This window comes from Tyto alba, unplaced genomic scaffold, assembly GCF_018691265.1.
Source record: "Tyto alba isolate M040663 unplaced genomic scaffold, T.alba_DEE_v4.0 Super-Scaffold_3, whole genome shotgun sequence".
Taxonomy (NCBI): Eukaryota; Metazoa; Chordata; class Aves; order Strigiformes; family Tytonidae; genus Tyto; species Tyto alba.
Window position 1 is genome coordinate 5,271,810 of NW_024881304.1, and position 26,651 is coordinate 5,298,460.

Genomic DNA, 26,651 nt, shown 5'->3' on the forward strand with positions numbered 1-26,651 from the left:
ATGGCAGAAATTATAAGCCTACTTGTAACTGCTCTGCATAGAGCATACTCTTGATTACTGGTGAACACAAAATAGTTGCAAGAGGTTATATTTAGCAGTGTGTATCAACAGCAGCAGATCTATAGCCAAGACAACTGGTGCTGAGAATCTACATCAGTACAATACACCTATCTTGGGGAGTGTGGGGTATTCTGGATTAATTTTGCTCCAATACTGAACTCCCTTTAGCAATATCACTGTGTTGGGGGGACCTCCTGGAATGCATCTTTCAGTTAAATTTAATCAAAAAGGAATTCAGTGTGCCCATTCCAACATTGCTTCTGGAAATGAACTGTAGTGCAGTAAATGGGAATGACCAGGGGATTTGCACTGTTGATCAGAAATAAAACCCTAATGTAAGTGCATTCAAAGACTTCAAGATTCTGCATTACTGAGGCCCACAGATGTATAAAATATGGCTACCTGAAGTGAAGAACACAGTGAAACTGACTGAAAAAACAGACAGCAAATACTTCTACGAAGCTGAAGTACAGCACACATCCCCTCACGTTTGTGGCATGGAAGTATTTTTATAAAATTCATTCTTTTAATAAAACAATAATAATAATAAAAAACCCTAATCTCCTTTTAGACAAAAGCTTTTGCAACACAGGCAACATTAAACACTTGATGAGTTAAGCTCTTCTGGCTCTCTTCCCACAATAGAAGACCCTTCTTGACAAGGCTCATCACATTTCCCTTTCATGTGCTGGCATGCTAAGAATTAATGTCTTAACTTGGGTTAAATAAATCTAGTGATAACCTGCTCATCTCTTGAACTAACTTTCTGATGACTGATTTATGCTACTCTCCTTATTATCTATGGCTACTAATGGGTCATTAAACATGTAACTACTGGCTCTGGACTGTGAAACTGTCCTACTTACAGCAAACAATTACATTTACAAATATTAATTTCCCCTTGTGACACAGAAATCTACCCGCTAAGCAGTGATGTTTCTTTCAAATCAAGAACTTAATCTAAGATCAGAATCTTTCAGAGCTTAGAGAGACTTTTTTTGGCTACTCACTTTCTAGGAGCAAACATAGCTGAGGACTAATCTCATGAACTCTCCATACACATGGAAACTGAGTACAGAAGAGTTTTGTGCATGAATGATTTGAAGAACTGAGCCTGTGACGGGAAATGGAAATACTAACAGTGGATTCATTCAAGGCTTTGGTGCATAGAGTTTTAGAAGGTCTTTGTGTTTCATTTGTGTATTCAAAAAGTTGAATAAATCTTAAAAATTGCTTCGGAAATACAAATTTATGCAACAGGTCTATTTTCAAACCTATCCATAACAGAAGGGGTCACAAGTAACCATGCATCACTCAGTTATGAAAGTGACAATGAAACCCATCTCATCATTTGTTCTATTTGTATATAGTTAAGTTAAAATCAAACATAAATACTGTTGATGGGGGTAAGCAAAATGTTGTTTCTGAACGCTTACTTTACAACACCCAGACTAGCATTAACATGAATAAGATGTTTCACCAGATACTCATGCATTCTAAAGCTTTATCACTAGATGAAGCGGAAACTCAATGCTTCTTACAAGAAGTGGCCCATGAAATCAGATTTGCAATGCAAAAATTTATGGTCCTCTTTGTAGTGAAAGCCTGTGACGTGTTATCTCACTTAAGTAACCAGCACCAGATATGCAACTTTTGTTATCAAGTTACTGTCTCCCAGAAATGCATTTTTGGCTCTTTCAGCTGGTCTAAAGACCTATTTTAGACTGTGATGGTGGCAGCTAATTTTTCTAGTAAGAAATAGAAGATAAATGTAAACCTCTATATAAGTGTTGTATATTCTAACACACACATTCAGGGAAAGTGAGTGGGAGAGGTTTCTATAGCTAAACATGATCTCAAAAAATTCTTCCATATGTGGAAAAGACTGCAAAGCTAGCATATAAATATAGATATATATAAATATACACACTGAGCAGTATGTATACATTTATATCACATTCATTAAACCTCAAAACATAAAATAAATTAATTTCTGTAAGCAAAGGAGAGGTATAACTTTTCAATACACAAAATCCATCTCCTTGAGGTATCATGAACAGCAAAATCTATTTTCTACTTCTTTTAATACAGCTCCAGTTTATCTGGTCTCTTAATTAAACTACAAATTCACTATATTTAAAAGGTATATTAAAAACCATCTGGCTACAATATAATTACAATTAAGAGATAGGAATAATAAAAGCATTAACAACTATTACAGATTTCTATTGGTTTTTACTTATAATGAGAAAACTTGAGTAGAGCACAATGTTTATAACTCTAAAATGGTGGCATACAAAAATCAAGAACTAGAGTATCTCTGAAAGATAAATACATATACTCAGAGCAGACTCTTCCAAATTTCAAGGCTCTTTCTTTTGTTCTGTCAGAAGTACAATGTAATCTGCAATGAAATTTGGGGTTGAAACCAATCATGTTATCCTCAAAATCTGGGCAAGCCCCTGGAAGACTATTTCAGTTTTGGTTTTAGGGTGAAGTAGGCAGAAATAACTAGATAGCTGTCAGAGGCAGGAAAAATTCTCTGTATCTACTGAAATAAGCATGATAACACACAATTTTGGGAAATGCTTAGACAGAAATTACATCCTCATTAGAAGAGAAGTATTTGCCATTCAGTAGCACGTTTATAATAAACAATGTAGCTATGATAACTGCATACAATTTAATTGGAATATTGACTTTTTAATGGTGACCATGATACAAATAGGATTTTATTGCATTCAGTTCAGCAAGCCTGAACATGTGATAGGAATCACAAGTTCTTTGTTGTAGAGGGAGAATATGTGTAGCAAAGATGAAAAATTAGAGGAAATACTTAAAAATGTGAAAGCATTTATATGACTAATTTGCACTGCACTCCTGAGATATCAAAACACTAATTAATTCAGCACAATACTAGTTATTTGCAGTGCATATGACTGAGATTGTTCATACTGAATGTACCGACAAGCAAACCTTGCCCTGCCCAAATTCCTAAATTAAATAAATCCATGTGACTCCAATGAGCTTAGTGCAGGCTCAGCACTGTGCTAATGCAATTGCGTGCTTCCTTGCAGCTTTAGGCACCAGCAGAACAAGTTCACATACATTTAGTGAACAGATAAGAGCAAGCTCACACCTGCCCAAATACAATGTGTAAACATACAGCATAAAGAAGCACAGAGAATATTAAAAAAATCTGAGTCAGGGAAGGAGCCAATAATTCTAATTGATTGCATTAAACAGCTATATCATATCAATTCTTTTATATTCCAGTGCTTTAAGTTTTCCCCTTATTTTTGTTTCTTTTTTCCTGAACAACAAAAAGACAAAGTTTTAATGTTGCAGAAAACTTCCAAACATGATATTTCAGTTTTCCAGATACTAAACTTCTGCTCAGATTGAATTTGCTACTCACAGTCTAAAGAAATTTGAATAATTTTACGCTTTTCAAATAACCATGCTTATTTGAATAAACTAAAATAATCTGTTTCTTTTATGTTTATCCTCCTTTTAAGTTGTGTTGTTTGGTTTTGTTTTTTTTTTTTTTTTAAAGGCAAATCCAAATTTCAATATTCCTGAGGCCTATTCAGGAGTTTGAGGTTGGCAATTTTCCAGTATGGCCAGAGAATATAAGGCATTGTGCTAACAGTCAGGGCTGCCAAAATACACAAAGTAGCATGCACTCCTTTCCCCTAAAATTACATATGGATCAATACAGTGATTTGCAGATCAGGATCCAGACACTAAAATAATAATTGCTGTTTGACTGTCCTATGGCTCTGATTTCAAAGTCATCCACCTCAAACAAAATCCCATCTGACCTGTTCAGTTTTTCACATATCGTCTTTCATCAACTCTAAGTATATTTAGCAGTTCCAGCTGATGAACAAAGATCTGTTGCCAAAACCAGTCACCACTTTACAAATCAATAATCAGTTTTTTTTTAGAGCACATGGTTGTCTTCAAAAAGTCAGCTTTTAGTGGCGTACTCCTACTTTGCAACAGTCAGATTGTTGTCAAATTTTGTGCATCATTGCATGTGATTTCTTGTCTCAAATGAATGAGTTTACCAGCATACTTCAGAAAAATCTTCTTTAAATGGCATGTATTTAGTACTATAACAGCTATCATATAGTTCTTTAAAAGTTGGCTTCCTGACTGGAGAGTGGCAGTAATGGAAGCTTCATAGATACACATTGCCCCATCACTGTCCTAATAAGGAGGACTTTTCCTTTGGATAAAAGGATAGTTCAGAAACCTTGAACTAACTTTTAGGCCTCTTTTCTGAGATTTCAGACTAATGGAAAATTTGATGGTGAGTTTGTCACAAATTACTTCTAAACACCACCACCTAGTAGAAGGGTCTTCAAAAATGCTTTAAATAGGATAAAAATCTCCATGTAGTGAGACTGGATTAAAGATGTAAAAGGACATGCTACATGCTTATGACACCATGTGACATTCCATCCTCAATTGCAGCTTCTAAGAATAGGGTCAACTTCTTGGAAAGCAGCCAGCTCCTACAGCTGTATAGCACATCTTATGATATTCATATTTTTCTAAAAATCAGATTATTTTTAATGAGAATATCAGGTCTCATTATAAAACATAATTAAAATATATTTGTAGCCTTGGTGACCATGGAGTAAAGCATTCAACTTTGACTCAACTACAGCTTTGAAATTCAGGAAACTCTTATGACATTAGAAACAACTTATATTTTGTATCTTTAAAAATCTCCAGTACTATGGGAAGTATGAAGATTTGATATTTCTTATAATTATCTGGATTGGGAATTAAGTCCTAAGGTATGAAAATTCTTTGGATGTTATAACGTCAGCCTTCCACTGCATGTATGCAGAATCAAGTTCTTCCACATGCACTCTCAAATAGCATGACTTCCTATTAAGAATGCCATCAAACCAACTTATATCCTAGACACATAGAAGTCATAGATTACCTACACAACTTCTTTTAAGTCCCCTTTTTATATAGAGATGCTGCTTTTAATTTAAATAATCAAGTGCAGTTTTTTATTATGTAGTCCATAAACAGCAACTTGATCTTAGAAACTTTCAACCACATAGCAAGGATCTCATGTACTTGAACAAGAAAATCATGGGTGATATCAAAAGAATGCTATTTGTTATGTGGAGACCATCCTAGAGTTAGAGATCTGTCATATGTGCCAATAAATTAAGGACTGTTTCAGAGACAGCAAGGAATGTAAAATGCCCACAGAAAATAATAGTAAGAGAATATGAGTGAATGGAGCCTGAAACTCAGAACAGGATACAAATACATAAGGGCAGGAAGACTTCTGAGATTAGAAAACCAAGGGAATGAGATGTCTCAGTTTGACCAGACATATGGTTAGCGAGACAGAATTCCCTGTGGATTAGTAATTTACAGGCCTGTTATGATACCAAAAGTGCAAGAAAAAAAATTACAAAAGGACTGCAGTACAGTAAGGCAGCTGTTGCAGGGAATACAAATGTGCAGATTCCTACCAAGTTTTAACAGTAACAGCAATTTGCTTCAAGAGCACACAATCACTTTCATGGCACAAAAAAAAAGCACTTCCTTCAAAACATCTTCAGTACAAGGAAGAAAACAAAGATGATATAGGCAACTGAAGCCAAGAGAAAAAGGTTTTAAGGAAAAACTGTAAGTATGTAAAGGTGAGAAATAAGAGAGGCAGGGAGTTGGACAGTAGGATTTATGATGAAGTCTACACTATGGGGCAGGACAGCTTCTAAATCTGGAAGTTCAAATTTATTTAGCCATCAGGTTTTTTTGTTCCAGAAAGATCTTGAATACAGGGATCCAGATTAGATTACTGTAATGTACTCTACAAGGGGCTACATATTACAACTCCTTGGAAACTGAAGCTAGTACAGAATGCTTATTAAGCTCATTTTCATGCTAGGAGTATTATACCCGCACTCCAGGATACACACTGACTGCCAAAATGTTTCCAGGTGGAATTTAAGAAAGATTGCCAACTATCAAGCCAAAACTGAAGAAAATATATTTAAGTTTTTAGTGCAAAGCAGCAAAATTATCTTTTTTTTCCAAGTTTTTAAAAGACTAGTAAAAATGGTTAGTATTGCAATGTTATTGACAAGACAGCACTCAATCCCCAGAAATTTATTTATATCAAATAAAAATCAGATGCACCAACAAAATTAGGGAACACATCATGATTCACTGTAACATGAACACATGTATGGGCAGAGAAGAGTTAGTGTCTTCCTACTGCTTGTGAAGTTTTCTTACATCTTCCCAGAGTTTAGGTCCAGACATACAAGAGCAAGAGAGGCTGCCAACCTATACCTCTCCCTTAACAGAAGAGCAAAAAAAAAAAAAAGGAATAAAGGCAAGAAGTGGCTGGAAATTTGACTTTGCTCCCTAGCAGCAGCCAGAAGACCTGAACACATCCATTACATCTGAAAAAAGGTGCCCAACTAGTTCCTTCAAGAGAAGTCAGAGATTCTATCCTTTACTACGCCTAGAACCATGCTGCCACATGCTGCCCATAGCAGGGTATGATAACTAGTAACAGTTATAACAAAAACATGATTATTAAAACAAAACATCAATACATGAACTGAACAGCACCATGTAAAAAGTATGCATATTTCAAGCAGGATGTGTGTGTATTTTTCTTCCAAGAGACTGGCAGTGTACCATTCTCTTTAAAGGAGGTATAGACTTCCAGTAACATATATACAGTGTTTTACATCAGTAAGTGGGAAATGTCTTATTCTTTGTTACAAATATGTACTCAAATGTACATGTATATAGTTTTACGGTCATATATAACATACATGTATTTCTCCATATAAATGTAGCATATAAATTAGAAAATGCAGTATTATCCATAGAAATGAGAAATGTTTCAAGATTAACACTATATGTTCAACTATCTCTCCAGAATTCGTGAGAAAACTTTCAAAAATCCTTCCTAGCATTCACTAAATTAAATACCATTTATGTTACAATATGCAGCACTTCCTTGTCTCCTTACGAAATTAAAAATGCTCTCTGATGATTTGCAAGTGTAGTGATAGGACAATGGGTAACAGTTTTAAACTGAAAGAGGGTAGATTTGATTAGATATAAGAAAGAAATTCTTCCTTGTGAGGGTGGTGAAGCACTGGCCCAGGGTGCCCAGAGCAGCTGTGGCTGCCCCCTCCCTGGAAAGGTTCCAGGCCAGGTTGGATGGGGCTGGGAGCACCCTGGGCTGGGGGAAGGGGGCCCTGCCCGTGGCAGGGGGGTTGGAGATAGATGATCTTTAAGGTCCCTTCCAACCCAAATCATTTTATGATGATGACAATTTTGAAGATGATTTTCTCAATTTATTCTGTAGTCTCAAACCACTAGCGGTATGTTGGATTATGGTCTTCAAAAACCACATATCTAGAATTTATATGTAACACACTATTGAATGGGAAATACAGGTTTGAATGGCACATGGTAGTCAAATTGCTGTACAAAAGAATGCTGTATGCAATGGTAAATAACAACACAGAAAGTAAAAAAATAAAATAAAATCCATGACTGAAAACTGTAAGTTAAAGCAATGACTGGAGTTCACTCATGATTATCACTGACAGTGCTGTTCTCAAAGATTATTTCAGCAAGGATTTTGTTATGGATCTCCTATTTGCTTGCTTTACAAGTAAACATTTGCTGGGCTAATCCACTGTTCACAGAGTCTGTGGAAATTTAGGGATAGCAGTATTTATGGAGAACACCTACTCCAAGTCCAATGCACCAACACAAGGTGAAATGAAACTATCATCATGTGCCACAGATATTCACCTAACCTGTTCTTCAAAACCTCCAAGAAAGGAATTTCCATTACATCTAAATGACAGAGTGTCCACATTTTCTCTCCATTTACATATTCATTAGACTCATAGGGAAAACTTTCCTCTTTTTAATAACTAACTTAGTTACTCTTGGTAAAATTAAATTTACCATTCCTACTCTTTCTCTGGTGGGCATTGGAACACAATAGATCATCATCTTCTTTACAACAACATTTTATATATTTGAAGACTTATGTCTCCCCTTTAGTACTTTCTAGACTAAACAAATCCAGTTCTTTAAACCTTCCTAACAGGTCTAAAACTCCTATCATTCTTATTGCCCGCCTTTTGTCCCTTTCTAATTTGTCTATCTCTCTTAAAGAAAAAAAACCTGTACACAGCTTTTGAAATGAGGTCTCACCAGCGCTCAAAAGAACAGAATAATTGCTTCCTGCTTCTTTTTCAGTATTACAACCATTCCAGAATTAGATCCAATTTCATTGCAATGGTATCCCATTGTGCAATCCAGATTCTTTTTTCCCTGCTATTGCCTCATCAATACATGTGACTTCTCCCTTGTAAACAGACTTGTCTTTACTGAATTTCATTTTATTTACTCTAGATTTTCTTTCCAGTTTATTAAGACTGAAGCAGCTTATTGAGCAGTTTAACTGTTCCTGCTATGCCTGCAGCTTCTTGCAGCTTGGTTCATTATCAACAATATTCATCTTTTTTTCTATTCCATCACTGAAATTATTTCTAAAAATATAGTCCATAGAAGCAGATAAAGGACAGACCTCTTTGGAACCCTGCTGTAACTATCCTTGTCTGACAATGAGTAATGGAAAAGTTATCTGTAGCATATTTGTATCAGCTGCACACTCATCTCGTGGTGATTTCATAATTAATTAAATTAAAATAATTGTATTTGTAGTTACAGCTTTTATTAATGTAATGCATTTTACATCACGTTAATTACATTACAAATGAATTTATTTATTTGCATATTACAAATATATGGTGTGACAGTGTTAAAGGCCTTATGAATTCAAAGTATGTCACAGCTACCATTTTCATCTTTAGCCACAAAGCCAGTTACCCCATCAAAGGAAATTAGATTTGCTTGACATAATACGTCCTTGACAAACACAGGCAGACTAAATATAGGATGGGTATTCTATGTAACAGCCATCTAGACCTGCATTCTGTTTTAGAGTGTGGCCTAAACCCGTCAACTAGGAAAGAGTGCAAGAATAAAGTGAGTACATAGTAATAAACAATCTCATATCTTAATGAATGTAATATAAAAATAGTTTCTCTGGACTAGGATAGGAACCACCAGTTGATGGTTAGGAAAAGAGGATAAGGGCAAAGCAGGTATAAGGTGATCTGATATACAATGAGATGGATAGACAGGTAACATCATACAGTCTGATACATACATCAAGTTACTGAAAACAAATAGTAAAAAGACTACTAGCTTTCTATTGATTCATTGATTAATAATTTATTGCATAACTTTGCAGGGTCTAAATTAAAGTTATTCATAAATCCCCATATATTTTATTTGTAAAGATAAGAACAGTGTTTGCCTTCCTCAAGCCTCCAAGGGTCTCGTATATCCTACATGAGTTGTTGAATATAATCATAAAGAGTACAGGGTAAAACTGAGAATACTGGTACTAGCAAATACTAGTAAAATAGCTAGTATTTTAAGCACTCTATCTTTAACCATGAAATTGTTTGCTTTATTCATACAATTTCTTAAGTTTTTTAAGTTCTTGAAGGTTTTGGTACAGACTTTCATTATGCTTCTTACCTGTTCTCTTCCCTGAGTAACCTGTTATTGTGCATTGAGAAGCACCTTCTTCACTAAATATTACCTCTCTTACATTTTCTTGTCCCTCAAATTTTCTTTACAGGTTCAGGTTTCTTGAATTAGTTGAAACCAGTGTCTAAGTTTCAGTAACACAGAGGTGGTTGTTACCTGTTTTTTCACATTTCTTCCCTGCATTTTGTTTTTCTCATTCTATTCCTTGCACAAAGCCAAAACCTTTTTTATTTCATGGTCATTCTCAGACAATTTTGCCTTCTTTTATAAACTCAGCCAAGTTATCTATCTTAATCAGAAACAGAACTAAAGCCAAGACAGCAAGTCATTAATACCCTTCTCCACTTTCTGAAAGAAAAAGTTGTTCTTAACATGTTCCAAGAACTTGAAGGATTCCATGTTGTGTTGTTCTGTTCAGGTTTTGGTTGGTTTGTTTTGTTTTTGTTCTGGGTTTGTTTTTTTTTTTTTTTTGCTATCCAAGAAATTGAGTTTTCTCATACTTACCAGTTCCTATCTTTAGTACAACTCTATTAGTCATTGTAAAAAAAACATCATTTGCCTCTTTGTCTCCTATTTCCTATTAAGTACTGTATCATACATCCCCATTATAACTTCATCTATGTTTTCCCCTTTTGCTTCTACCCAGACATTATGAATTTATAAGATAATTTAGTATCAAACAATGGTTCTTCATATAAAAGCAATGTTTTATTTTTCTCCAGGTTTCTCTACCTGATAAAAGAGTTATTTGTCTCTATAGACTGTTTTTCCTACTCCAGATGAATACAGATATGGGTAACTTTTCTCCTTGTCCTACTGTGACTGAGTTCCTCCTAAAACTCCTAGAGTTTTCAACTGCCACTCACTGTAGTAGGCTAAAGCATCATATAGTGAAAACAAGTCTGTCTTAAAATTTGAGTCATCTTCAGGCCAGACTCCATCCACAACTGACAAACTTTCCAGTTACTAAGCATATTCGTTTGAAATGGAACAGCGGCACCCAGTAACAGCTGGAAACACGTGGCATGCTGGCAGCATGGCTTACATATATGTTTTAATTTCAAAACAGATGTTTGTTTCTTGAAATTGAATCTACTACATCTTAGATTCTTTCATTTGTATTTCTTGGGTTTAGCATTTCATATGCATATACACATAGATGCATGCATGCACACACACACACTGTTTCTTACCATAACAGATTTTTAACAGTATCAGACCCAGACACCTCAGAAAACAATTATGAAAACATGTTTGCTGGCATATGGGTATTTTTAGGATGAGATAAAGTTGTTGCTAGAATTTTAAATACGATTTTGGTGTGTATATGTACAAATATAATGTATATTTTGTATCATTACATAACTAATTAAAGAATTTATTATTTTCAATACTACGTAATGATAACAATCCATAACTAATAACTGTAACATTATTACTAATAGCTATAGCCATATTATAGCATTATTCTCAATATTCTAACTATAAAATTAAAGCAGATACTTTACTTATGGTGGATCTGGACTTTAAGCTGTCCATAAATAAAAGGTACAGCATTTTCTGTTTGGAAACATCTGTTTCAATAAACTTTTCAGTCAAGGCGTCTGCTTCACTCAGTTGTCTATGAACCAGAAATACTGAGCTCGTACACTGGACACTTAGCATATTTCTGCCTATTGACAGCAACATTATCTGAAAAAACACATTATAGTAGACTAAAAGACAAAGTGTTGAAATGCTAATAAAGCACAGAACATCATGACTTCCTGATTCCAAACATACACAGTGTAAATATTAATTTAAAACAATGTGACAATAAATTTGTTTTAATATGTTTGTATTTTAATTTTGTCTTAACCTTCATATCATTAATATTCTACAATATTATTAATAAAAGCAAATTAGTTACTTTTTTACAAAAATAATTTTTCTTGAAAGATTGTATTTATTTGTAAATAAACATAAAAAATCAAAACAAAATCAAAACAGTGATGGGTTTATGGATGTTTTTTCGCCCCCGGTGGAGGAGAATAGGTACAAAGCTAACATGCTCAATTAACATAATTTAGGAGACCATGTTATTAGGACAGTTATTTGCCCCTGCTGAAGCACGGGACTCTAAGAAGAATAATATTCTAAGAAGAAGAAGAATGAATTACTAAGCATTTTTAAAATATCTCTCAGATCTAGTTTATCTTGCCTAGCTAAAAATGCATCGCTTGATTTTAAGCTATAACTGTTATTTGACAGCTTTGACAGAAAGACACTTTTAAAAACAATTTAGAGCCATTGGTTTAGAAGTTGTCAAAGGGAACTGCTACACATGGTTTTTCAATACTAATGATTAATCCATTTACTTTAAATAAACAAAAAATTATTCAAAATAGTCTATACTTCTTAAATCCCTAGTAATCACTAAATAGGAAATTTTTCATTGATCTACTGAAAAAGTTGAGTTATGACATGCTGAAGACAGCTGCAAAACTTCTAAAGAAAGATAGGGAAGAAAAATGTAAGCCACACAGCAAAAAGCCAAAATGTTTAAATTGTTTCAGGGATGGAAATATATACCAGAGCTATTAGTTTCAGTTCAAAGAACACATCACTTGCTTATTATTTCTTTGGAATATTTATTTTATCTTAAAATAACAATATAGTAATATTATAAAATTGAAGGTGGAAATAGAGGTGACAAACCTGATCTGGAGAGGGTCTGTGGTTGGAGTGTTGTGGCCTCCCAGGAGATCGATGATGGTGGTGGTGGTGATGGTGGTGGTAGTGGTGATGGTCATCATCGTAGTTATCTGCCATCAGTTTCATTCTGTTTTGTGTCTGTTTAAGATGTAAAGTGAGACAAATCTATTACATGCTGGAATATATTACTCTAGCAGTGTTTTAGGAAGATCTTAGCTTCTTCTTAGCTCTTTTCAAAATTTTTTTCTTTTTGTAGCTGTAAGGATCTAACAAGAGAAGTCTGGACTGCTGGCTCACAAATAAAAGGAAATAGAAATAGAGGAAGATAACAATGTGAATACGTCTTCTGTCTCAGTTTTCACATAAGTAGAATTGCACAAAGTCAGAAAAGGATATGATCAAGGATGTTGTGTTTAAAGGGTGTCAGCTTTTCTAAATTTACTAATTTAGAACCATTTCCTATCTTTTTCCAGTCTATTATTATGTCTTACCAATTAACTTGTAAAATCTCACTGAAAGGAATATTAAGTGTACTTCAAATATTTACAGTTAGCTACTGAGGCATGTCAACAGCAATCATGAATAGTTATGCTAAAAGCTCTATTTTGTCTCAATTATTTTAACTGTACACCAGGATTACCCTGCTAAACAGAAAGTGAAAAGAATCTGAAAACTAACTGTTAGAGACACAGGCACTTAAAGAAATAAATGATTCTGGAAGTTGACACGTGTCGCTGAATGAAAGTAAGTCTTAGATACATACCTTGAAAAAAAGATGAACACTTCAGTTACTGCCATGTACAGATAATAAAATCTATGTCATCATGAGATAGCAAGATACATCATTGCTCTTTATTACTGTTACAATTATTCCATACCATGAAATACATAGACTGGAATAATTCAAACTTTGCTCATAATATCAAAAATATCTCACTACCAATTGCCCAATACCAGTGGATACAATACTTACTTTTTCTGTTAGTAGGACAGAAAGCTGTCTCAGGCAAACTTGTTAACATGTAATCAAGTTTTACTTATTTTCGCACTAACAAAACCCAGAAGAAAATGCTATCAACTCTTAAAGACGTCTTCCAAAATTAGAAGAATCAGAGACATATACAATTAATACCGTGCAGATGACTAAAGGAAAGATAGCGGTCTTAACACACTTAAGTCATCACCAAAAATCTCACCTGAACCATATAGGAGAATGGTTGTTCTTGAAGGAGCATTATCTACTTCGTGGCAATTCTCTATGTGGGCATCGAGTCAGTCATGCACACACAAGTCTACTTTGCACACAGACACTTTGGGGATCAGTAAAGACAAGAGACTGAAATCAATTGCAAAAAGCCACAGTTCAGTTGCACCCATGTTCCAAGGTAGCAGGATTCACGCTGTCTCCAGTGAAGATGCTGGCTAATCACATTACCGCTGAACTTTGCCCAAACTAATGAGTTCTAAAGGACCAACTTAAACAGATGAATTTAAACACAACTCATTTATTCAGGTATGTCCTTATATTAACAGGTCTAACTCGCTTCCAATGCGTAGTGTCCATGAGATAGCTAGTGTTGCATAGCTAGCGTATAGTAAATTTACTTCCAGGACCACTGTAAATTGATTTTCCTATGAGAATAATCCTATACCAAAATATCTGTTAGGAAAATATCATTGGTAAGTATATTTTAATAGAAAATTTAAAAACTCAGAGATTTCTACTGAATTCAACAATTTTAATGTTCTTTTGCTAAAGTAGAAAAGAGATTTGGAAAAAAGCAAACTAAATATTCATATTACACAACTTTTGAAGTATAACAAAACCTAATGTGAGGAAAACTATGAACCACAGGGATCACTGGAAATCCTGATGTGTCTTTTTAGCAATTAATTTTTTCTGGAATGTCACCATGCTTCTCAAGCACATGATGTCCATTAGAAGGATCACAGAAAACTATTTTACGGGTAAGGACCTGTACTCAATTCAGGTAAAACCAACCAACCAACCAAACCAAACTGCAACCTTAAGGCATCCACAATAACAAGATAGAGCAACAACCACAGATAGGATGTGCATATGTGTGAACCACCGTCAGACTCTTTCTGAGCATCTCTGCTGTACTAAAAGAGCATCTTCTCAGTGTGTTACAGAATAAAAGTCGTCCACAGGTCAAGTGCTGGATTCCTTTGAACTGGAAGTGCACTGGCACTATGTGGTATCCTATCACATTTTTTAACACTATTTTCTGCACAGTTGGAACCATTTAATTTTCTCCCTTGTGGATAAGAACATGGAGGCATACTGCTGTATGGAATTCAGCTATGAATTTCTGCTGATTTTGAGAAAAGACCAACTCAATCTGAATCATCATAGTTGGTCTGTTTGTCTTTATATTGAAAGAGGAAGGCCTTTTGAACAAAAGAGTGGAAAAGATGGAGAATTAATAGACAAATAATAATTCACTTACTGTAAACACTGTAATATCCTGCCTCTTTGGGGAAGCTCCTAACATTTTATTAGTTTATTTTCTTATCGGTGAACATCCTTAAATTTCCTACCTTTCAACTGTATTCCATAAAAGAATGCAAAAGTTAAACAAGATGATGTATGCAATCCTAAAAGTGTCCCCTGTAATGAGGTGTTGGGGATTAGACATGTCATAGGATAAGAACTGTAAATGAATGATGTCATCTTTCTAATTTGGTGCTGAAATATAAATAAACCACTTCTAATGTTTCTTCCTTTTGGATACCAGATTGCAGTAAAACATGCACAAAGAAATGTTAATGCTGTAGTGGGCTTCCTTTAGTGTGCCTATTCTTCTGGAAGCAAAGAATATATAAGAAACGTTAAATAAGAATTTATTTCCCACTCAAGTGATCATCAAACCACCCAAACTTTTACATGACCCATGATTGTCATTAATTTCTTAAAATTATGTTATATATTTTGCAAAATATTATTTTAAAAATATTTTTGTTATTTATCTCTTCACAAAAATAACTAATACGATTTTGACATTCTGTTTGTCTTTGCTTTAGCTACTGTCAGAGTGTTATACTTCCACACTGAACTGTATTTTTTCAGGTATGCTTAGCTTTGACTTAAGAAGTACAAAACATGGTATGATTTCAAACGTTTAAAAGCAGGACTTTTGAGGGGGATGAACAGGACAATTTCTGGAAGAGGAACAAAAGTAAAGCCATCCAGAGGAACAAGACAATCATTTTCAGGTCCTTCTAAACAAAAATCTGTAACATTACTTCTGTTTGCTTCCCTTGCCAACTTTTAAAATATTTAGTAGGCTTTCAAACGCCAGATATATTTTTGCTTGAATGAGAAATTAATTAACCACATTGGAATTCATTCAGGACCCCAGGGCTTCACACCTCTACACCTACATAGAATCACATACACAAACACACAGAAAGATATATACATTTTAGGATGTTAGTTTATCAGGCAGACAGTAAATCCTCATGGTCTGGGTCTCATATCAACACATTAGGACACTGCTTCAGTACTGACTGCAAGGGAAAAATACCACCTACTGACTTGGCAATGCCGTCATTTCCTACAACAGTTTCAGCACACTTGAAAATGTCCTATTCAGGAAGACCTTTTCTCATATTACTTTTGAAAGCACAACAGATTATTCAATATGACTTTTCTGGATGAATAGAAAACTCAGGTTTGGAATGTACAATTCATTAAAATTAGAGTGATGATTGTACCCACATTTAAACTGTGCAATACCTAATCTGCAGCATATGTTACTCTGCATGAGTTACTCCATACCTGAAATACTTATATGACATAGTTCAAAATTTTATTCACATTTTCCTCTCAAAACTATTATTATTGATACAGTTTTCCTGAAAATGGGTTTTCTCAAAATTTACATAGCCACAGCTCTGACAACAAAACTATCGTGCCAACAGTTCTTTTTAAAATGCCTGGTGAACACCAGGCCCACACTTGAGAGAGAGCAGGTTTTAATTTGGATTTATACTAGGAAAGAAAAAAATGTTAACTTGTAAAATGCAACAATTAATTAACTGCATCTCCCACAAACCATGTAGACCCTTATTAGTTTTAGCCTAAACAGTTTCCTTGGATTTTTTTTGCTTTACATTTATTGACTGCATTCAATAAATACTGCATCCATTTTGAAATAAAGGACTGATGGAAGAATTAAAAGCAGCTTAAATCTAGGTGCACAGGTATATTAACCCCTAGGGCTTGAAACAGTTGTCTTTGATCATTCAATATCTCTATTTGCTAAGCTCTCAAGGTCATGAATGGTATGTGTAACTGAATTTTTAACCAACTTACCAAAGAATTTATGACCTAGCACTGTAAGAAAACTGACAGATATTTCTTGTCCTCTTAAAATTCTGTTGAGTTTAAGTAAGGATCTACTGAAATGAAATGAAAGTTTGATTGACTGGTAACTAAATAGCTTTACAGCGATCTGTAACTGTAAAACTATAATATTAAAACTGTCTTTTAAAAAATATTTTAGCAAGGTGGCAATAGGGAACTATGCTTTGATCTGTCATCTGGATCAAGTTAACAACAAAACTCTCATGAATGAGGTTCAAATGAGGAAAAATAGTAAGATTTGTTGCTCTGGGATATAGGTGTAATACCATTCAATAGCTATTACTTTCCTTTGGATTTTCTTCTCAATCTCTCTTCACTAGATGGATTTTGAAACATTTCTAGAATATTCACTTCCAATAGGGTAGGATTATTCCCTATATAACATGGGAGGAAGGCAGATATAAGGCCTACAGGCTATCCTGGAGATATCCTGTGGTCCAATTATTACAGCATGGAATTTAAAATCTATCACACTCTAGCTTTGATTCTGCAGTGACCTCTTGTTGTCTTCAAAGACACAGAACCTCTATTTATTTCAATTCTCACTATTGGAAAATAAGCATGCTAATATTTCCACAAGGCACCTTGAGATCTTCATGTGGCAGACATTTAGTTCTAGCCTTCCTGATTTTTACCAATAAATGATTTAATCTAAGCTTTTTTTTCCCTAAAACAATAATTTTAGAAAACACAATCTTTTTTTAACTTTGAAATCCAGAAGGTAAGAATTTAAAGTATTGTGTGACTATATAGTTTACCAAGATTATCCAGTAGTTGCATAAACTGAGTGGAATTAACCTGGATTTAATGAAAGCATGTTCAACTGCAATTGGTTTTCCTGTATGAATCCAGTGCTTCAGCCCTAAATTCCATTAGCTGAGGGTTAACTATGTTTGCTAATTAAGCCACCTCTGTACTTATTCTCTTCACATAAAATCCGTTTTCATATTGGAACATTTTTACACCTTCTTTGAAAACTTATCATATGAAGACAAGTGAAGTATTTCTTATTATTTCTACTGCTGTACAACACAAAATTTGCTAAAATAATTTATAGCTGATTTATAATTTGATAAGTTAGAGTTAATTAAATATTGGGCAACAAATGCTCTACTTGGCCTCAAGCATCCTTAAAGTTCACCAAATTACATTAGTCACTCACAATCTATTAAGGGACCATAGCAGTTTGCATGAAATTAAGATTTTACAAAAACAGAATAATTTGTTCATTAAAAAATACAAAATATTCTACAATGTAGACTGTTACGCTGTGTAACAGAGGAAGAGAGTTTTGAAAAGTAGCTACAAAAGGCATTTCAGAAGGCAACACAGAACACTCTGTTTCTAAGTCACCCTTATGGTGACTTCTGAGACCAAAGAAGTCATCACAGGCTACAATGAAAATTAAAATTAAGTGCTGTGTAAAGCCTGCTTTTCTAGAACTCTTTTTTTTTTAATTCTTCAGCAAGTTTCCATTTGTTCCACTTCTGTTATCTGATCAACATAAAATATTTTTCTGAGACTAAAAATAACAACTTCAATTATCAACACTGAAGCCTCTAAAAATCATGGTTCAAACATCACTGTCATTTAGTTCCACTCTGATCATCTGAAGCTTACTAGAAATACATGCATCCTCCCTAAGTGATTTGATAACAAGCCAAATAATGAGTTTAATTTACCATCTAGAAGAGAGATTTAAGAGATACTCCATTGCAAAGTTTCATTTAAAGCTTCTTTTGCTTAAACTTCTTGATATAGAGATTTTTGAGCACTGGTTCACTAATTATCTAGCCGAAACAAAAAAGATAATTCCAAGGCTATTATTGTTAAAAAGCCTAACCTTGGAACTGCTCTCAATTATTTTTAATGGTAGCACACTTCTTGAATCAACACATGATTAAATGAGACAAATTGTTAAAATATATCCACCAATTATGGTTTTGACAGAAGGATTTGTGTCATTTTTCCACAAGCTGAAGGATCTGTTAACTGGCCATTGCTTTGAAGGGTCTTTTGCCAATACTGGAGCTGCAAGGAAGAAGTGGACTTGAATATTTTTCAATATACTTCAAAATACTTCAGTATACTTCAGAGTATTCCTGAACTTGTATTACTTTATGCTAATTATTCAGGACACTTCTAGCAGCATAATACTAGCAGCATAATGCTAATTATTCCCAAAATAGATTATAGTCTTGTCTTCAATTGTTAGAAATATATGATAACATTCAATGCAGGCTTTTTTGTTGCTTATGAAGTGAATTTTTTGGACACCAAGAAAATTCCAACAGAAAAAAAACCATAAGTCATGAAAACTATAAATTTGCAAGCACTCATCAGTAATCAAAAGATAACAAAAAAAAAATATAGTATGGTAACTAACTAGAAACTCCAGATGCTATAGCTATCATAATCATAACCGTATGGGTGTTGGAATGCATCACTATGGGGTAGAGTTATGTTTTATTGAGTGCTTTAATTATGCATTTTCTTTTTATAACATCCTTATAATGTAATCTATTCTTATATTCTTACTTTTAACTTTATTTTAACATGAGGTTTGATGCTTTTTTTTCCACCTCCATTGAAGAACACAATTAATTTTTTCCCTGTTAAAATTCCAAATGGGCTAATAAGCATGTTTTTCTTTTCCTGTTATAGTGTATGACTTGTCTTGGAAAGTGTGAGAGACAGGATGCATGCAGGCCAAAAGTGTGCATGATAGCTTATTGGAGAAAAAATGTGGCTACCCCTCATTTAATTATTTTTATTTTTTACCTCATTAATGATACAACTGTTGCACATGAAGTAAAGACCACAGTAAAGTTTTTATGCTGAGAAAGCATATAAATTTTTCTGTTTCCCATCTATATCTAGTTATATAGTAAACTTAATTCATGTGATGTTTTACATTAAAATCTTACAATTCTTATAATTTGTAGCACACGTGTCCTGGGTTTGAGTGAGTGGTGAAGTTTTTTGGTAGCAGGGGAGGGGGCTATAGGGGTGGCCCCCAGTGATAAGCTTCTCAAAGCTTCCCCAGATCCAAGTCAGCTCCACCTCAGCACCAAACTGAGCCAATCCGCTGCACCTCTGCGATAACATATTTAAGAAGGGACGTGGTGACGAGGAGTCGGACTTGAGGGGAGGTGTTGCGTCAGCTGCATGAACACCAAGGTCAGTGGAGGAATGGAGGAAGAAAGGAGAGGGAAGGTGTGCTGGAGCAAAGACCCCGCACTGTATCCTGTGGTAAGACAGCAGGGCGGCCCCCCCTGTCACCCATGAAGATCTATGGTGGAGCAGACACTGATTTATGGCCTGTGTTTCATTTTGCATGTATGATCAAGGTGCATGAAGAAGGCTGGGGTCTTGTGGGAAAAGGTAGCCCTGCTGTTGTAGTTCCGTGCTGGGAGGATTGCAGTATGCGGGGGTGTCCCACACCAGAGCAGCTCAGGAAGGGCTTCAGCCCATGGGAGGGATTCCAGTTGGAGAAAGTTGGTGTCCCATGCCGTAGCAGTGCAAGGAAATGTTGTGGCCCGTGGAAGGGACTGTCAGAGAAAGTTTGTGGAGGACTGTCTCCTGTGAGAAGGGGACCATGATGGAGCAGGGGAAGAAGTTCCAGAAGCTCCCCCCACCGAATATGGAAGAAGCAGCAGCACTGACTGCACCCCCCCTTCCCTGCCCCTGCGCCACTGGGGAGAGGAGGTAGAGATATTGGGAGCAGAGCTGAGCCTGGGAAGAAGGGAGGGGTGGGGGGAAGGTGTTCTCAAGATGTGGCAATGCTTCTCACTGTCCTACTCTGTTAAGTGTTGTTAGTGTCTGTAATAAATGTATGTTCTTCTTTCTTCCCCTAATGAGTCTGCCTTTTGCTCATGACCATAATGGGTGATCCACCCCTCCCAGTCCTATCTCAAACCCCAAGCCTGGCTCATTTGTCCCTTCTCATTGCCAGAAGAGAAGGGGAAGAGAGTGGCTGCGTGGTGTTTGGCTGCTGACCAGGCTCAAACCACAACAACATGTAACCAGAACACTTGTCTTCAGGCCATGTTTGTTCTCCCCAGTTTCCCAGGACAGAGAGTAGGGGCTAAGAAATAGTACTGAGTATTTTCCAAGTTTTCATTAAATCCAACCTTCCTCCCAGGTGAAATACAAAAGCAATTGCTGGTCAAATTAGATACTCTGACTCCTGTGCAGCACTGGAAAGCAGCTTCCAGGGAAGATCTTTTCAAAGACTTAGATCTGGTAATTCAGTGTTTAACATGAGCATAAAAGTTTTACATTATATTTCTGTTCCTTTTAATTAGAGTACTATTTAACTGATATTAACAACCATTACACCTGCTGCTTTGCAAGATTACAAAATGTGACCAACTTATCCTGAAAGTCAGAGCTCATACTAAGTCTCCCGCTTCATGAAGGATAATAGTTTTACAAACACCAGCTGGGATATTAGACACTTGGCAGACTGAGACAGGCAGCAGTTCCAAGTGCCAAGCAGACACTTATCTAAAGTACTAAGGCCAAATTTCAACTTTCCTGACTTGTGACTGAACAAGGTTATGTTGATTTGAACATCGTCCATCTGACTGTTTAGTTGCGGTCTCTGAATTTAGAGTTTGTGTTTTTGAAGTCTTTTTAATTTCTGTGAATTAAAAGTATGGCTTGAAGCACAGGAAATATCTTGTAATAATACAGCATACTCAGTAATGTATAGGCTAAAGTCATGCTAAAAGTATTTGTCTGAGTCCTACTACTAAACTTGGTAATTACATAGAAGAATGTAAGAACATAGACACAAAGAAGTGGGTTAAAAAGCATAATTAAAGCTCTGAAACAGTAGCTGCCTGAGGACATCTCAGGCCAGGTCCGACTAAAAGCAGACGAGTGATGTAAGAAGGTAAGGTTCTCTGTTTTCTTCCTTTTTTGAACAACAGGAAATAACTCATTAAAAAGATACTTCCCCATAATAATTATTTAAAACCAGACATGAATCAGAAACTTCAGTAGCTAAACAAGACCTTTGAAAATGCAAATCTCTAGTTAATAGCACTGATTGTCTTTCAGCGTCTTTAATGTCTGAATAGTTCAGTTCAGCTGTAACTTTTGCAATTTCATTACTAAACCCAGCTCTCCCATTTGTATCATACTCAAATTATAGACTATATTGAAATTAATACATTTCTTCCATTGTATGCAATAAAAAAATGATAAATAAAACCTAAATTTCAACACATGGATGCTATATTAGAATATTGACCAAAATGGAGATAACATCATAACACTGTCTTGAAACGCTTTACAAAGATACCTTAGCTATAACTACTCTTTGTTTTATGTTAGATTGTAGAAATGATAACTTTTATCCATCAGCACAGGAGGAGAAAAATTTGAATTAAAAAAATTTTTTACAATATTTTTTAATAATTGGCTACTTAGCATTGTACTTGAGATCAAGTGTTAAACTGTATTTAGCTTTATTATCACAGGGTACTTTGTAGTGGAACTTAAGGACTTGCTTCAAAAATGTCTCATGGAGAAAAAATCCCAACTTTTTGGCTTGGGAGTTCACTCATTTGTATAATGGAGATATTCACTATTCTTATCTCAGATATTTAATACCCATTTTAACCACCAAATCGAGCCAGTCAGATCAAAAAATAACAAAAGTTCCAGTGTTTATATATATATTATTTTATACCTGCATTACCTACTTTTTCCATTTAAGATTTGCAGCCTCAGCACAGTTAAACCATTTGTCTGAATAAAGTGTGTTATGAGAGCTATAGATATTGAGAGGTTCTAGTATAAATTCACAATGAGATTATCACCAGTGAAAAAGGGTGCCATTAGACATGACCATGCTCAAGATATGATATAAATTCTTCAAGAATTAAAGCTCTGAACAGAGAACAAATAGAAACAGATTTTAAAGCAGATCACCAATTACAAAGCAGTAAAGGATTTATGTACCAGGCCTGTGATGCCTTCAGGGCCTGACTGCTATAGACTACAAGGCAAAATAAGACCCTCTCATTGGAAAATGTTTGTGTAAAAATACCATCTGAAAGAATTTGGATTCCTGAGAGAATAAGGAGGAAAAAGTGATGCCATATCCAGCTATGACATGAGTTCTTCAACTTTTATAATATAAATTGTCAAATCTTACTCAGAATATGTGAAAAGTGTTGTGTGAGTACTGCCAACATTTTCAGTATTTTTCCAACACAGAACATTTGTTCTGACTTAACTAATTTGATCAGGCAAAGGCTATTAGCTACACACACACATTCTCTTTCTTACCTTGTGCCATACCGAGCCTGCTGCATTAAGCTATAGGAAGAACTGGCACTCTGCTGTTTCAACCCTACACTAATCTGTCCTCATTGGGTTTGTATCTAAGCTGCTTGTACTTGACAAAATTGAGAATTACAGACTCAGATTCAAAAATACAGATACAAAATTCAGATTACAAATGAAGAGAATAAACCCCAGAGTTAAAACATGCAGAAATATTGCCTTAGGATATTTCTAGTTAATAGAAAAGTATTAACTACAAGGATTTTTAGGATAGTAAATAAATTTAAGGCCACTGAATGCATGGGCTGCTTGTATTGATGTCAGTGGGATCTGACCATACATATTTAAAATCAGAGATTAATAGTAATTTTGCTACATTGCCTGAGAATTTTAAGGAAAAAATAACTAGACTGATTTTTCTCATATGAGTTCAATATGTGAAGTTACTAGAACTTCTATTCTTACTTGCCCAAAATAAAACAAAGAGCTTGTGTAGCATAACTGTAACAAAAATAAAACTCCTAATACTTAAGGGCTTCCTTTGTTCAAAGTTAAGTGCTTAAAGCTTGAGCAAGACCAATATTATGATAGTAAACAGGATAAACAGAAGAGGAAAAAAAATAGCACAGTAGTCAAATATGTCTGCAGTACCCAGGTGAATGACTTCATAACATGATTCTCTTCACTGTGCAGTAACATTTAGGCTCAACAGTACAATAAATCTCTCTAAAGCAAACCTGTGTATATAATAATAATAATATTAATAACAACAACAATAATAAAAATGTGGTATTCTGTGCTCCTATAATACTGCCACCTGTGAAATTCAAGGAAATCATAAAAAATAACTTAGTTTGTCATCAGAAACTGAAACAACAGTGATCGGGAACCAACACAATTCCAGGACAGTGCTACTGATTACAAGATCTACAGATACTATAAGAAATCATTGCAAGACTTTTTTGTTCCCACACTTGCTAAACATTAGAGGGCTTAAATGCAATTAATTAATGCACAGTGTTGCAGAAAAATGTTTTGGGCTGTCAGAACAATCATAAACACAACAACTTCCAATCCCATTCTTTTTCTTTTACAGTAATATAAATGTTTTCATGATCATAAAATATACAATGCAGTACAGCAAAATAGATTTAACAGGGAAAATATATCTTGGGGTATTTTGTTATTCTTGAGTGCTTGATGTCACCACCATAATATCACATTGGCACTATTATTGATGTTCTTAACTAGAACAGTATATGTAATGCAACACACTGCCTTCAATTCCATTTCACACCTGTGCTGCTGAAAGTTTTCTGAAATATTTGGATGTTAGTTAGCAAGAAAGAATTCTATGTATTGCATGCAGTAGAAAATATTGCTAGTGGTTAATTTGCTGAGAAACCATGGTTACACAGATTTTTAAAATTCTTTGATTGTTTCTCACCCTTTTTGTTTCATTACCAATATGTTCATGTGATGAAATAGAGTAGTAAACTAATGGACTAGAGAAGACTGCCAAACACCAGCTTTGCCCTGGCCAGAGTATTCTGTACACCTGCTGTATTGAAAACACTGGAAAGGTTTCTAATTTCATGTTTTGAGAATAAAAATAAAATGCTCTCAAGGAGTTAGAAGACCTTGCATTTTGGCCAACTCCACTTACATTTTTGGCTTTATATCCCAAAAGTGAAAAGAGGCAACTGGGAAATTTTCTCACAGTATCCAAGTTCAGAATGAATCAGTAACATAGTGTCTTCTGCTCTCACCAAAATCTCTTGAGATATTCCAAAAATGGATTTTAAGCTAATTATTTCATGAAGGATTGCATCACTACACAAATTTCTCTAAAAATAACTGTCTCAGAATTCTCAAAAGGAATCTTGGCTAGGGTTATTATAAATATTATGTAATCGCTCAGCCAAGGCCTCGTGGTGATTTTGTTTAATACTATATTTCTGAAAGTTCGTTTAAGCCTACTACAAAGTTCTATGCCTCTCAAAATATAGCATTTGGTGTATGAATCAAAACAATTTTGCTGGGAGTGGATTACTATGCTTCCCGCTTATTTAAACCACTAAACAATAAACATTTAACTGACAGATTGCAGCTGCTAAATTGTATTTAAATCACTACAATTAATTATGCTCATTTCTTATGGGAAGGTGCTTGCAACACAGAGGTCAGTATTATTACTACTAATTTTACAAGTAGATACATTGTGATACAAGTAATTTTCCTAGATTATCAAAATATAATGTGAACAAACCTCTAAACATACGCCAGCACTTGAGACAAAACCAGTGCTTTTCTTCCAGCTTAGAAATAACAGTTTTACTTAAATTCACACAGTCACAATTCATAAAAAGACTGCTCAACTCATTCACATAAATAATATTTTGATCCTTAATATATGTACAACTGTAGCTTCATATCTAAAATAAATCACAGATGTTCTCATTCCCTTACAAAGGCAGTATATTTAATTTCTTTAAGATGCTTCTTTTTCCTTTCAGTGTGAAGAAATGTAACAAATTACCTCAAAATCAATGTCTTGGTAGTTTACAATCTGTTTGATGTTCCCAAAGGCCAGAAAAATTAGAATAGAAAAACTGGAGAAAAGCATTCAACTGCATATTTGGTACTAGGGGCATTATTTAAGACATTAACTATTTAAAAAGAGAAAAAACCCTGAAATTTGCAATTGAGATTTTTTTAAAACCTTGGTTTTGGACATATTCTATTTCTGGTTTAATTTTAATTTAGTTTAGATTACTATTGGGATGTCCTTTGTCAGCCTGCAGGCCCTGTCAAGCAATGGAAATCAGTACATTTGTCAATATAGAAAACAATGACATTTTCTAATTAAAAAATAATTGATTAATTAAAAATAAAAGGATGCAGGTGTCTTTTTGAGTTTGGGGGAGGGAAGTACATTTAGGAAGTAAATACTTTGTCTCCAAACTGAGTAATACTGACTTCATTTTAAGACAAACCATATTAAAAATAAAAGACATAAAATAACATTATGACATGAATACACTAAGATGACTATTCATGCCTAACAGGCAGTACATTGTATTTATTTTATCTTTGCCAAAATAGCATCTGTTTAGAAAATAGCTTGTTACTCCTAAATATTGAAAAGCTCTTGAAAATTTTCTTCCTCGCATGGAAGTTTTCATATTCCTTGACTGTGGCACAATGTTAATTTTCTTCTGAAGCAATCCTAAGGAAGCTTATGGAGAGCCAAGAAGCTTCCAGTTGAAATATTAAATACACGGGGATGCTTCAGGAATCTACCAGAGTGATTAAAGTTTTTCACAGTGTAAGTCTGTGGTTGGTCAAAGCAGCTACACTTGCATTTAGGCAACTCAACCTCAGTGCAAGTCTGTGATACATTACAGCACAGTGATAGGATCTGTTTTTCTGGCCTTAATCCAATAACAATAAAATTCTGTGAGTAACTTCAATATTTTTGGTTACTCCACTGAGTTTAATAGAATTGACCTCCTGAACCTGTAAGACATCTACTTCATATTGTGCCCTATCTCTT

At 34.7% G+C, this 26,651-nt stretch overlaps 1 protein-coding gene across 16 annotated transcripts in view; it reads right to left on the reverse strand.

The window, feature by feature from the left end:
- The window catches only part of ERC2 (ELKS/RAB6-interacting/CAST family member 2), a 559,477-nt gene that overhangs the window by 125,188 nt on the left and 407,638 nt on the right, over positions 1-26,651 (reverse strand). For all 16 annotated transcript variants that reach the window (XR_004405890.2, XR_004405889.2, XR_004405898.2 and 13 more), the window contains one exon: positions 12,409-12,543. Coding sequence is in view for 2 of the 16 variants with exons in the window: in XM_032984316.2 (XP_032840207.1) it covers positions 12,409-12,543 (135 nt within the window). In the remaining 14 variants the exon portion in view is untranslated. The remainder of the gene's footprint in view (positions 1-12,408; positions 12,544-26,651) is intronic.